At 46.4% G+C, this 12,912-nt stretch overlaps 1 protein-coding gene across 1 annotated transcript in view; it reads right to left on the bottom strand.

Moving 5' to 3' along the window:
* LOC113971050 (heat shock factor protein 3-like) overlaps positions 1-12,906 on the bottom strand; it is a 15,667-nt gene extending 2,761 nt beyond the window's left edge. The window contains exons 1-12 of the mRNA XM_027690577.1: positions 12,774-12,906; positions 11,612-11,720; positions 9,887-10,014; positions 6,718-6,842; positions 5,789-5,864; positions 5,063-5,124; positions 4,540-4,621; positions 4,123-4,256; positions 3,075-3,320; positions 1,687-1,792; positions 1,085-1,150; positions 214-280 (exon numbers count right to left, since the gene is read on the bottom strand). Of these exons, the coding sequence (XP_027546378.1) occupies positions 214-280; positions 1,085-1,150; positions 1,687-1,792; positions 3,075-3,320; positions 4,123-4,256; positions 4,540-4,621; positions 5,063-5,124; positions 5,789-5,864; positions 6,718-6,842; positions 9,887-10,014; positions 11,612-11,615 (1,096 nt within the window). The 5' untranslated portion in view covers positions 11,616-11,720; positions 12,774-12,906. The remainder of the gene's footprint in view (positions 1-213; positions 281-1,084; positions 1,151-1,686; positions 1,793-3,074; positions 3,321-4,122; positions 4,257-4,539; positions 4,622-5,062; positions 5,125-5,788; positions 5,865-6,717; positions 6,843-9,886; positions 10,015-11,611; positions 11,721-12,773) is intronic.
* Positions 12,907-12,912: the final 6 nt, after the last annotated feature.

Genomic DNA, 12,912 nt, shown 5'->3' on the forward strand with positions numbered 1-12,912 from the left:
AAAAGGAAACAGTCAGCACCACCACAGGGCACAGGATGGGCCTCTTGAGACTGAGGCACAGCTTCAAGATCAGTGAAACACCCCAGTCTTCACAAAAATTTTAAACCCAAAGAAGGAGATAAACCATATTACAGGCTACAAAAATTCCATTTCAATACCAAGTTTTGGAAGAGTCTGGAGCTGTCATAGTGCTCAGTGTTCCTTCCTACCCACCTTTGCTTCCTGCTGTTTCCCTCTCACTCGCTCCCAGACCTTCAGTGCTCTCTGCCAAGTTTGCCATCTGAAACAAAGCAGACAGAGAGTTAAGACAGAATGTTTAACAGCAACAAAATTGAAGTCTTTACTGACTGGTTAACAGAATTAGAGGTGAAAGAGGAGGGCAGAGAGATGGAGCAGCTGAGGAATGAGCCCATGGTTGCACACGAGGGCCTGCACACTGCTCTCAGAAGGAGGCACAGTGAAACACAGACAAACTTAACTTACTAAGTCAAAAAAGCTTCTGACTAGCAAATATTTGTTTTACCTTCCAAACCAGAGACTTTATTATAATCTGTCTTGTTGGGATAACAGTAAAACATGATTTCATTATGCAACTAAATTTTGCGGGCACCGCTTAAACACAGCTCCATTTTACATCTGACTGGGAAGTCCTAATTTAAATATTATTTCAGGACTACAACAAAAATAACACAAGAGGTTTTTTTAATAGTATGAATCAATTTTAGGAATTAGACTAAGAGAAGTTTGTGCTGAGCTTCTGTATGTCCTCTAAGGAAATCCCATACAGCCACAGGCAGAACAAATACGGTGTATTGCATTACCATTTTCATTTAGTACTTTTCCTTCAGTCTTCAGACAGGCATTTCGAGTGTGTGACTACACTAGGAATGCAGGACTGGAAATTATCTTGAGATCCCTGTTAAATTCCTACATGCCAACACTGATAACTGACACCCTGGGGTCAGCCAGAAGAGATGAACTGGCAGTTTCAGGCTGTGCCCCAGCCCCACCCTCATGCTGCATCCCACAAGATTCAGCCCCCAGAATTCGCCTTTCCCACCACAGAAGCAAATGTTACTCTTACATTTTCCATACCAGGCGGTGTTTCCATCAAGTTCATATCCAGGGCTGGCAGCTCGGGATTAAATGTCTGAAAATAAAACCAGACCATATGTCAACTAATAAAGTTCTTGAAACAAAACTGCAGAGGCTCCTGAAGGGATGGTAGGAACAGCGTGCTGCTCCTTCCACTGAAGCACAGGGACAGTGGCTCCTCCATGGGCCTCCAGCCACGTGCTTCAACCTGTGGCAGTAAACTGAGGTAACAGGAGAAGAAAAGGTCACCGTATTTCCCAGTGATTCCAGGAATACAGCTGAGTTTCACTCCATATCATGAAGCATAATCAAACACACAGTCAGGATGTGATGATATGTGACTGAGGATTATGAAGGACAAGCAAGGCTTCCCCCTTGAGTTATGTAAAACAGAAATCCTGTATGACCTGGAAAAGGCTTCCAATGTTACCTTGTATGCTGTAAATGCCTACGAATCATTTTATCTGTAACTATTTGCTTCTCAGGATGTTCCTCCTCCTTACCCATTACAACATGAAATAAACCAGTAACATTTTATGATGCAACTTGAGCAGTATTTCTCAGAAATCATAACAGTGAGAAGACACTCACGTCGCTGAATGCTTCGGCCCCGAAGTTGTACTGCTTCCCTGACAGCATTGCTTGGAGCTCTTCAAGGCTGGCATCAATGCAGTTCAGAAAATCCTGAATTTCTTCTCTAAAAAACCAAAATGACATAGTACTGTAAGGCACAGTTAGCAAGCAGGGACTTCTCTTCCCCCACGAAGCAGGTTGCTTACAATCCAGAATAACCTAACAGATGAAATCACATTCCTGGATCACCTTTCACTTCAGCTTTGAGGTACAGGCACAAGGAAGACCACCTGAACAGCAAACACAACAACAGCTACCAGGTGAAAAAGCAGTTCCTCCCTTCATACCTACTTCCTCCCTCCTTTTATTATCTGGTGAACATTCTCAGATCCCAGCCTGTACACCAGTATGTGTTTAAACTAAGGTCTGATGGTTTTCCCCTGAACAATAAATGACAAGCAAAGGGATGGAAATAATCTGGGCCTGAAGGAACTCTAGCTACTTTGAAACATCAGCTTGTTGCCAAATTGGACATGTTTCCAGGGACAGTGGGCAGGAATTGAAGGACAGTGAAGGAAGTGAAAAGATGGCTGCAGGCACAGTGCCCATACCGAGTGTCTTGCTGTGCCATCAGCTCCTCCTGTACTGAATTCTCAGCTGTGAGGAACAGGCAGCTCCCACTGCCCAGGAGGGAAGGTACTGAAGAGCCTTCAGATCACACAAGTGCTGGGACACCATCCCAGACCTTCCTACCTGCCACTGACCACAGTAGGAGAGCTGTAGGAGCAAGAATCAAAGCAGGTTCCTCGATCCAGCTCTCCTGCAGCCCCAGTGACGGCACTGGCAAAGCTCAGGGGCTGAAGAAGAGCTGGGAGCTGCACACAGCTGCTGTGGAGTGGGAACCCACAGCCTGCACCCCTGATCCAGGGGTGTCTGATCTGACAGGGCACCCGGGAACACCTCTGCACAAATGAGGGACAGAGAAAGGAAAGAACAGTGAACTGACACCCACTGGCCACTGGGACAATCCACATCCAGGTCCCAGGAACAAAATGGCCACAGTGCATGCCCGAGATCAGTGCCCTTCACCTGCTGCTTGGCAGCTCCTGGCAGCGCCAGCAGTGGGCTGATGGGACAGACTGACCTCCACAGGCCCCAGGACGGACACACCAGCAGTCAGCACACTAGTTACCACAGAGGTGACAGGGGAACTTGCCCTTTTACAGTGTGTGATGCCAACCCTTGGCTTTTTCAAGCCCTGCTAACAGAGGCACAGAGAATTCACTTCATCAATGACAATTCAAAAGCTGATTCCCTACTACATTCTGCCAAACACATCCTCCAAAACTCCAACAAGACCTCACAAGGTGATGACAGTGTAACAGTTTTCAGAAACAAGTTAATACCTGTCCAGCAAAGGATCATTTTGATTTCCAGAGTTGTTCTCATTCAAGATGGAGTCAATCACTGACACAGGGTCCTCTGGAGCATTTGGTTGTGCAGTATGGAGTTCCACAGCAGCACTGCCTATTTCACTGGATTTGCTGACATCATTTACAGGAACTGGTGGGACAGGTTCTGCACAATTTAACTCACTTGGCTGTGATACTTGACAAAGAGGTAAGCCGGGATCCACAGCTGCCTGTGGCTCTCTAAAACATAACCCCAAGAGAAACAATATGCAGGAGAATTCATCAACTGCATTACTATTCATTTCAGGTTTAGCATCCCCAATCTTAACGTCAAGCCAGTCGAGAGTTCAAACAATGAACTGGTTTTTAGAAAGAGCAGCAAAGTGTCTTCCTAAAGGTAGATGAAGAATTTCTTATTACAGCTTACACAGAGAGTACATATCAGGGCAAAACACCTCATTTTCCCAGGCTAAAAGCAGCAATATAATACATGGAAATTAGGCAGGAGGGAAACTCCTAACAGACAGACTCTCAAAAGAAAAGATTCCAAATTGGTCCATATTTCAGTCTGGGTGTTATAAACTAAATGAGTTTTCACTAGAATCTGCTGCCACACAGGGAATGTCTTCCCTAGGCTATGCTTAGTGAGAGAAGTACTGGAGATAACACTATACATCTTGATTTGTCTGTCAGTAACCTATATACATTTTGGATTGTTTATTAGTCACCTCTATATGCATTCAAGTCCCTGTTCAGTCAAAAAGTCAAGTATGTGCTTATTTGTTGAACAGGCAGAAAAGCCTCAGCAAATTAAACCTGAAGTGCCCATCAGCCTGACAGGCCTCCAGGCACTCCTGAAGAGACACAAGCTCTGACCATGACCAGTGGTACATGCTGTAAAAAGGAGAGCCTACAACAGGCCTGTCATGCACAAACGGTGTGAACATTCAGGGAGGCTGTTTCCCAGAATCCACATGGAATCACCAACATTAACATAACTACCAGTTAACAACCCAAGCATAAACATGTGCTTTGGACATACCTGGCTCTGCCACTCGTGTGTGCCACGGCGAGGAGGCCATCAGTGGCATTTTCCAGGGTGTCAGTGATATCTCGGATGATGAGACCTGTGCCATTTCCATCCTCTTCATCTGCACTATGTTCGGAAAAAGCCATCTGCAGATACAGCACAGAATGAGTAAACCACAGGCTCTGACCTTTCCTTTTTTTATTTTGAAGCCCCATTCTTCTTGCAGCTTCTCTTTCCCGTTCAGATTTTATCTGTGACCAGTTGTACTGATTTGCACGATTTTACAGCCAGAGCAATGCTCTAAAGCTGCCCATTGCAAAAGGGAGAGCATTTGATTACAAGATTAGTGTATTTGTAGCTACGGGGCAGACTGGTATCACCAGGTATCATTCTGTTCAACCCACTGCCTCTTTCCCTGGGGACACTCACAGCTTGGCCACTCTCCACAGGTATGCGGACGTACTGACGGCTGTACTTGGAGGGTGAAGCACCTGCAGCGTCCGTGAGAGACCTGAGAAAACCAACAGCTTTAGTACGTTGTTAGTTCCACAGGAAGGAGCTGCAGCAGTGCCAAATACACGCAGTAATAGTAAGGACAATCATTCTTTCCCTCCTAAGAAGCCTGGCTCTTGGGAATGTGTGTCAGGAAGGGCACTGCAGGCAGTCTGCACTACACATACACTGCGGTTTGGAAGAAGTCACATGTGCATGTTTTGAGAGTTACCACTCCTGACAGCCGTGCCCTTTGGAATTGAGTATGTGTAGAATATTCTCTCCCTGCCTATTTTTTTTAGTGGTAAGGAGAAAAATCTTTACTTTGTGCTTGATTCAACTTCCATCAGTTTTCTCAAGTTTGAATATACAAGTAATAAAAATATACTTCATACACTAGAAGCCAATTTATGCCTATAATTCACATCTGACACGGATCTGGGACCTATAAAGTAATTACCTTTTTCTTTTGACCCCAACAATGTAATTTCCTCGCATCAAACTTAGTATAAATTGAAGAATCTAAAAAGGAAAAACAAGGGAAAAAAACCAAAACCAAGTGGTCAGCATAGCAATCCTAACATCAAATTCTTAATTCAGATTTTACTATAAAATGATGCAGTTATGTGACTGAAATTAACAGGTAAATTAAAAATCCATTTGCAATTGTATCTTAAGAACCAAAACAAGAGTTACAAACTGCAAAGAACTTATCCCACTTCCACAGTTGGGGTTTTTTTTGAAATGCAATATAACAACACAAGTCACTAGAGGATTCCAGACCAGAAACAGCTGAGGGATAAACCAGAGAAAATTTGTTCCAGTGCGCAAGCTCCTACAGTTTCCAGGTTCCATATTCACTTCACAAGTGGTCTAAGTGTGTCCTGGTCCAAGATCTTTCACAGACTCGGTTCCATGTGCCTGCAATCTCGTGTTCTGGGCTCCTGTTACCATGCACTGCCTCCACACACTGACATCCTACTATGACTTTTCCTTAGTGCTTTGTTCGTGGTTCTTTACTGTGCTACTTCTGGGACACTCAGGAACTGTGAACATTTTCTTTCTGCTGTATCAATACAGCCTGTTCAGCTCTGTGTCATTTGTCATTCTACATAAGCAAAGAATGCCATGAAGTATCACAGAGGCAGGAATAAGGATGGTAGCACTGAAGATGCTGCAATGGTACCTTAGACAGCAGCTTCTGTTGTTGACTGTGCTTCTGCCTTAGAACTGCCACTTCTTTCCACAGGGCCTTATTTTCTCTGCAATGCAGAATAAATCAGAAGACAGAGGATGAACAGAGTTTACTTTATATGCTCTAGTTTTACAGCTTTCAAACTTTCACAGTACCTTGCAGGACTAATGACAACATTCCCTCTATGGATAACTAACTCTCAGGTAATCCAATCCACTAGCATAAACTCTGGGTTAATTTAACTCCATTTTCCATCAGGCAGGACCAAACACTCACTTAATAAGTGCACCCTTATCCTCTGCTACTCCACCAATAATCTCAATCTGAGGTATTCCTTCAAAGCCTCAAAGCTGTCAAATGAAGACTGTGTGTTACACTCAGCCTGTTTCCAAGCACTGACAGCCTCAGGAACAGGCTCAAAGGTGGTGTTCAAGGTGGTGTTGGGTTTTTTTAAAGAAACAGAGGGAGTAAGGTATCTCTTGAACTCTGGTTGATACCTGCTGGCATACCAATGACCTAAATGAATTACCAGTGTCTATATGAAGAGGATCTGTGGGAACAGAGATGAGGATGTGCAAGGTCCACTTCCAATTAGAAAGAAAACCAAACACTAATTGTCCCTCGCTGCATCTAACCCTGTTTGTGTTCAGAAAAGGAAATGTTTTGATTGCCCTAAAAAACTGCTGGCAGCCAAAGTGTAATCTCAAGACAGTCAACAAACTCCCAGTCTTAATCTCCAGTCTGTAACTGAATTATAAAAACAAACAAGATTCAGAATGTTGTGTGGGGTGGAATGGGCATTCTTAGGAAAAAATACAGCTTCACCTGTTTCCAGTCCAAATGAAACCCATATTTAGCCAAGCTCCACCAGACATAAGCCACATTTAATGTATAAGCGCCTCCGAAACAGCTGAGTCTACCTCTTCATATTAGCCAGCCTGACATCCATGTTGTTCTGCTGCTCTCTCATCTCCTGCACCTCGGACAGGACTTTGTGCAAATCCTCCGTGCAGACCTTGAGATCCTCGGTTCTCACTGCAGACACCTAAAATAGGTACACATGCTTTACTACAAACAGTGCCTTGCACACTCCTTGCTGCAGGGAGAGTGCAGTCAGTCTGCAGAACAGGTACAGGCTCTGTTACAAGACCAGGTAACACTGTAATTCTTACATGTCACAAAACACCACAACTGCTATATGTGACAGTCCTTAGGACAGTCTGCACTGTATGAAAAAAACAAGATGTCAATGAAAATATGAGATTACCACTTTGTACCCGAAGACAGTAGATTCATGACTGTAATTCATGATAAAAACCACTGACTGCAAGGGGCTTTCCCTGGGGGCTCTCTGCCCTCTAGTGTCACAGGCAAACACCAGCCAAAAGCAAAACACAATTGACAGTGGAAGAAGAACAAGATGATCATATTCCTTCTGGGTGAGAGTACATCTGCCAGCAGAGGAGTAACAAATTTCCATTAAGTTCCTGGAGGATGAAGGTGTCAAGTTAGATGCATCCTACTTGATCTGAAAATTTGTCTCACACCACCTGAATTGCAGATTCCCATATTGGTGTTTCCTCCATTACCTATTCCAAAGGTACAGAGATTTGTCTCCAGAAAGAAGAGTTCAATCTACTCTTCTGCCCACAGCAGAATCCATGAATGTTGCCACTTCAAATGATGGTGGAAGAGCCACCAGAAAGCAAAAAGCTCATCACCTCCTTCCTGCACTTCTATATTAAACATTTTCCAGTTCCTTCAGGAACTCTCTCTGCAGCGGGAGCATTGTTAGCTATGACACAATTCAGGATTTTGAAAAAGACAGGTCTAGTGCATCACAGCTTGGAATGACACATCCAGGTTTTGTGGGCATCATTTTAAACATCATTTTGCCAAATACTGACTATGATGGAATCAAACGGAGTTGCACCAGATATCCCTCTCAACCTACAGCATACTGGGAGTTTTCTTGTTATTCCACTAAATTCCAAGCAGGAGGTGAAAGCACCTGGGATTGGCTTGCTGAGGTGTGAGATAACTCCTACACAGGTTGGCTAACAGATCCCATCTTCCAAAGGGCAAGGGGATGGTCAGAAGCAGACCTATGGTGTTATAAACCAACATCCCACTCCTTCATGCTGGAACAGAACACAGCTGTTGTGCAATCACTCCTCAGACATGACTAACTATTTTCTTAACACAATCCTGTAATGCCAAGGATGGACTGAAGGCTCTGACAGTTCTCCTCCCTGTCTGCAGTTTAGAAGCTTCACTGTTTGTTGCAGGTAATAACTTATGTTAATGTACCCAGGGTGCATCCCAAACGGAATTCATGGCTGTCTGATTTCTTTTCAACACACCATCTCTCCATGGGAAGACACCCGAAAGATGCAGGCAGTGGGTGGGAATTTCAAATGCAGCCAGCCTCTAAAAAAAGGCTCAAACTAAAACATTCTGCCCAAGTGCACGGGACTGCTCTTCAGTCTCCAACTGGCTAATTAGGGTGGTGAGGCCCTGGCACAGCCTGTCCAGAGAAGCTGTGGCTACCCCATCCCTGGGAGTGTACCAAGCCAGGTTGGACAGAGCTTAGAGCAACGTGGCAAGTGGGAGGTGTGCCTGGCCACAGCAAGGGGATGGAATGAGATGAGCTTTTAAGGACCCTTCCAACTCAAACCATTCTGGGATTCTGTGAAGACACACAGGGTGTCTGCACACCAGCAGAACTAACAGTGAAAGTGAGTAAGTAAAGCAAGTCCTGCATTCAAACCTGCATTCCTGATAGAGGCTTGAAATCCAGATTATAGCCAATACTGGAATATGGCTCCATTCCAGGCAGTAAAAGAGCAAGAAAACTAATAACTGTTTTGCAAAAAAATCACTAATATTTCCTGTGCAACAAAGAAAATATTTCACCAACCTATTCGATACTTTACGTGCATGTCCTTTGCACTAAGCAGAGCTTTTGTCTTTTCATCTAGAGCACTCCACCCAGCGCCCCACCCCTGGGACACACAGTGCCACACCTGTCGTCACTGGCTGCCTGCCTCGACACGTGTGGTGCTGGGACACGTGTGGGGCTGGGACGTGTGCAGTGCTGGGACACGCGTGGGGCTGGGGGACACGCGTGGGGCTGGGGGACACGCGTGGGGCTGGGACACGTACAGTGCTGGGGGACATGTGCGGTGTTGGGACACGCGTGGTGCTGGCGGACACGCGTGGGGCTGGGACACGCGTGGGGCTGGGACACGCGTGGGGCTGGGACACGCGTGGGGCTGGGACACGCGCTGCTCACATGGGGGGAGCACCGGCCTGAGCCAGCACCAGGGAATCGATTCTGGCTCTGAGCAGGGGCAGCTCAGCGAGTAATCGATCCAAACACAATTGCAGCTCTCCAGCCTACCCTGGGCTTTTATTACCCTGGGCAATGCAGCCACACCTGACGACAGCCTAAAGAAAAGATTCTGCCGTTCAAATGTCAACATGATGTATCATGATACTCTCTTCCTTAGGATATTATGGGCAGTAATGTGCCAAGAGAAGATGAATATCTGTGCAGAAACAGGTCAGACAAGGCCTGAACATACAAAAGAAAACCAGAAAGTGCTTATAAAGATGTAGCTTAGTGGCAACATAGTTTTGGAGGAACACTATAATTTATGCAAACTCACCCAAATGAAATGATTACTGATACCCTTGCTAATTTTCAATGAGTGCCAAATGAAAATGTATTTGTTTTGCTTCTTTCACTTTGTGCCTCTCTCCGAGTTGGAGATGCTGACAGAACTGCAGACTGTGATAAGCTGCAATCAGGGATATGAGCTCTGTGGAAAGGGCTCTTGTTTGATGGAGATGCAGAATGTGGTCCTATCCCAGTGCATTGAAAACAGCAGGGAGGGTTTTGTCTAAGCGCTGGCGCGAGGAGGCCCAGCTAAGCACCAGCATGGCATCGTGAGGGAGTTACTAAGGCTTGCATCAGGATGTACAACCTTGTTTCCCATGGCACTTGCTGGCTCTGAAACACCCATACATGCTGTTAATAAGCCACTTTTCATGACAAAGTGAAGTAAACATGTGCTTAGACTGTACCTTGCGCTTGATGTTTTCCAGTAAATGTGCCTTCCCTTGCTTGAAGAAAGGGTGCTGGAATTCAATGACCGAGCTCTTCTCTGCTGTAATGATACCATTCTCCAGAGCAATCACCTTCCTGAAACCATCTGTGGAGAGGAATCAGCAAAGGCATTTCTCCCAGTGCAAAGCTGACTGTTAAAACATACAGCTAAAGAAAACTCCAAGGTTACCAAAATATCCAAAGCACCACAGTTACTGGGAGCAGAAACTGTGAAAAACAGCCAAAGCAGCTTTTGCTGGTGCTCAGTGATTTCACTGCTTTGATCTTCACAGCTAGAGAACATGTCCACAGTACCATGGAACGTCCTGGCAAGCTGCACACACAGCTGTGTGGCAGAGGTCACCAAGTGTCCATGGGCAAGACAGTCATGTCCAAACCATCACAGCAGTTAGTTAGATATGAGATTTGTTATGACATCTAACACAGAATCTTGTCCCAGTGCAAGCAGAGGAATGGTACACCTTCCCCTTTCATCCCTGACAACTACATATCAAAGCAAATGCTGCCATGCACCACCACAGTCTACAGAATAAAGCAAGATAGGGAAGTTAGTTCCTCGTCTGTGCAAATACCTGCAGCAGAGCACCTTCTCCAAGTGTGGAGAACTGTCTGCACAAAGTGAGACATTGCCAGCTCTATTTCCATCACCGCTTAAGCACCACAGGGTAGAGGCAGGACAGAGCTGACAGACCAATCCATCTCTCTCCTCGCTCAAGTTTTTAACACAGTTAATGCATTCCAGCTTCACTGTGCCCCAACAGTGTTAGCGTTATGGAGCCAGGACAGGTCCACCAGGAAAAGGAGGCTGCCACTGCATTGCATGTCTTCATAGGAATATTTGCATTTTCACATTTACCCTGGCTACAAAGGAAGTGACAATTGTTTCTTTGGATTACCCTTTGTCACTCAAGTAACGGGGTCACAGAAACAGTAGCACATGACATAAAGAACTGCATCTACCCTCTGTCCAAAGACTAAACAGGTGTGCCTTCTCTCACATCTGACAAAATCTATACAAGCATCAGCTAGAGAGACCAGGCAAACTACTGGACATGGACAGAGAGCTCCTCCCTCTTACTCCCAATGAAATTCTAACTAAGGCAGCATCTCCTGTGCACTTTGCCCCTCCACTGGGCCCAGAAGCTTATGCAGCTATTCCTGCTGGGTGCTGCAGTCTCTGATTCACCCTTTCACAGCATCCCTTTGCCTCACAAGCACAGAAAATGTCATGAGGAACACAGTCCAGCTCAGCCCATCAGCAGGACTGATCTGGTTCCAACACAGCAATGTAAGCAAAAGCAGTGGCAGCCCCAAATCCAGACAATTTTTTTCACATTCTAGGAGTATGGGTGTATACACAGCCTTTGCTCCCCAGGGTACACATATGTTTGCTGCCACATTAACAGCACCACTGGAGCCCAGGGAACCCCACCCAAGCTTTAGGCACCAGCACATATTCTTACAGCTCTTGCTCTAAAGGACTTGGAGCTGAAACACAAAAGCCAAAGACTAAGCCAAGCTCTACCATCAGTGTTTTCTTTTGCAAAGCAAACTCAAGGCCAGAACCCAGGTTTTCAGGGATGAGACTTGCCAAGTCCACTTGCTTGTTTAAAGAAATCCAAAACGAAGCCAAGGAGCAATGAACTTGGCAGAGAGAACACGTAGCAACAGCTGATGCTTACACATGTTGAGCTGCCGTATGAAGCTGGAGATATTGTTGTGTTTGAAGTACTTGGGGAGCAGCTCCTTGGCAAACCTCTGCTCATCCAGAATGCAGAAATTCTCGCCATTCTAGGAAATAAACAGGAGTAACAGTTAATGAACAAGCACAGCTTTCCTAAGGTGTTGTTCTTAAGTGAAGACCATAAATCAGCAAAGACAGTTCTGACAGTAGAGAAGAACAAAACACTTCACCAAGGGAACTGCCTGTGGGAATACTTCTCAGTACTTAGGACTGGACTAAAAAGTTTTAATACAGAGACACAGTTACATGGAACACTTCTATTGAATAGGGGATTTTCTTAAAGCCCTGACGCTTTGATCCTAATCCAAAGCAAAATGGTTCTAAAAACCTGCTCTCCTTGTCCGCAGGAAACATAAGCATTGCTCAAACACAATGGAATTCACACCACTAGAGAGATTTCATCTCCTTTCATCAGTCTGACCAGCTCCTGACAAGATTATTCCATTGTACGTGCTACGTCATCACTAAAAATAACCAAGTAACGTTGCCGTTAGTTGTCTGAACCAAAAGTTCAGACAACACAACCCAGCGGTGACCAGGGGTAACTGTGACACCAGCAGTCCCAGATTTATCATATGCTCAAGATCAAACTTCCTGGAAGCGGCCAGTTTTTTTGCATCACTTTTTATGCTATTCACAAAGAGAACAAAAACACTGTGTTTCTTTTTATCTTTTCCTTGTAGAGGACAAACGGCTAAAAACAGTAGAGAAAATCCCTCGGATTTAAAAATGACAGGGACAAAAATAAACACGGTGCTTGTCTGGGGTGTGTGGTCTGTGTGTCCGTGCCCCGTGCTCGCGGGGCGCATCTGCCTCCGCTCCGCAAAGAAAACGAACAGTTCATGACTCCTTTCCCCACCCGATGCCGGTGACCGGGAATTCGGGATCGGCCCCCGGGCCGCACCGGGGGGTGCGCGGGCAGCGCGGCGTCCCGGGCACAGCCGCAGGGCTGCCCCCCCGGGCTCGGAGTGCTCCGGGCAGCCGGGGATCCTCCTCCTCCCTCGCCGCCGCCGCCGCCCGGCCCGCAGGGCCCCGCAGCCCCCACCACCCCGAGGCCTCCGCGCGGGCCTCCCCGGGCCGGGCCCGCGCGGCCGCCTCACCCTGCTCCAGCAGATGACGTCGTCGCTGTCCGGGTCCTCCAGCAGCGCCCAGAGCTTGGCGAGGAAGCCGGGGACGGGCGCGGGGCCGGAGCCGGGGCCGGGCGCGGCGGGGCCGCGGGGCAGCGCGGGCGCCTCCCGC

The sequence above is a fragment of the Neopelma chrysocephalum genome, unplaced genomic scaffold (genome assembly GCF_003984885.1).
Source record: "Neopelma chrysocephalum unplaced genomic scaffold, ASM398488v2 Primary Assembly neopelma1_81, whole genome shotgun sequence".
Taxonomy (NCBI): domain Eukaryota; kingdom Metazoa; phylum Chordata; class Aves; order Passeriformes; family Pipridae; genus Neopelma; species Neopelma chrysocephalum.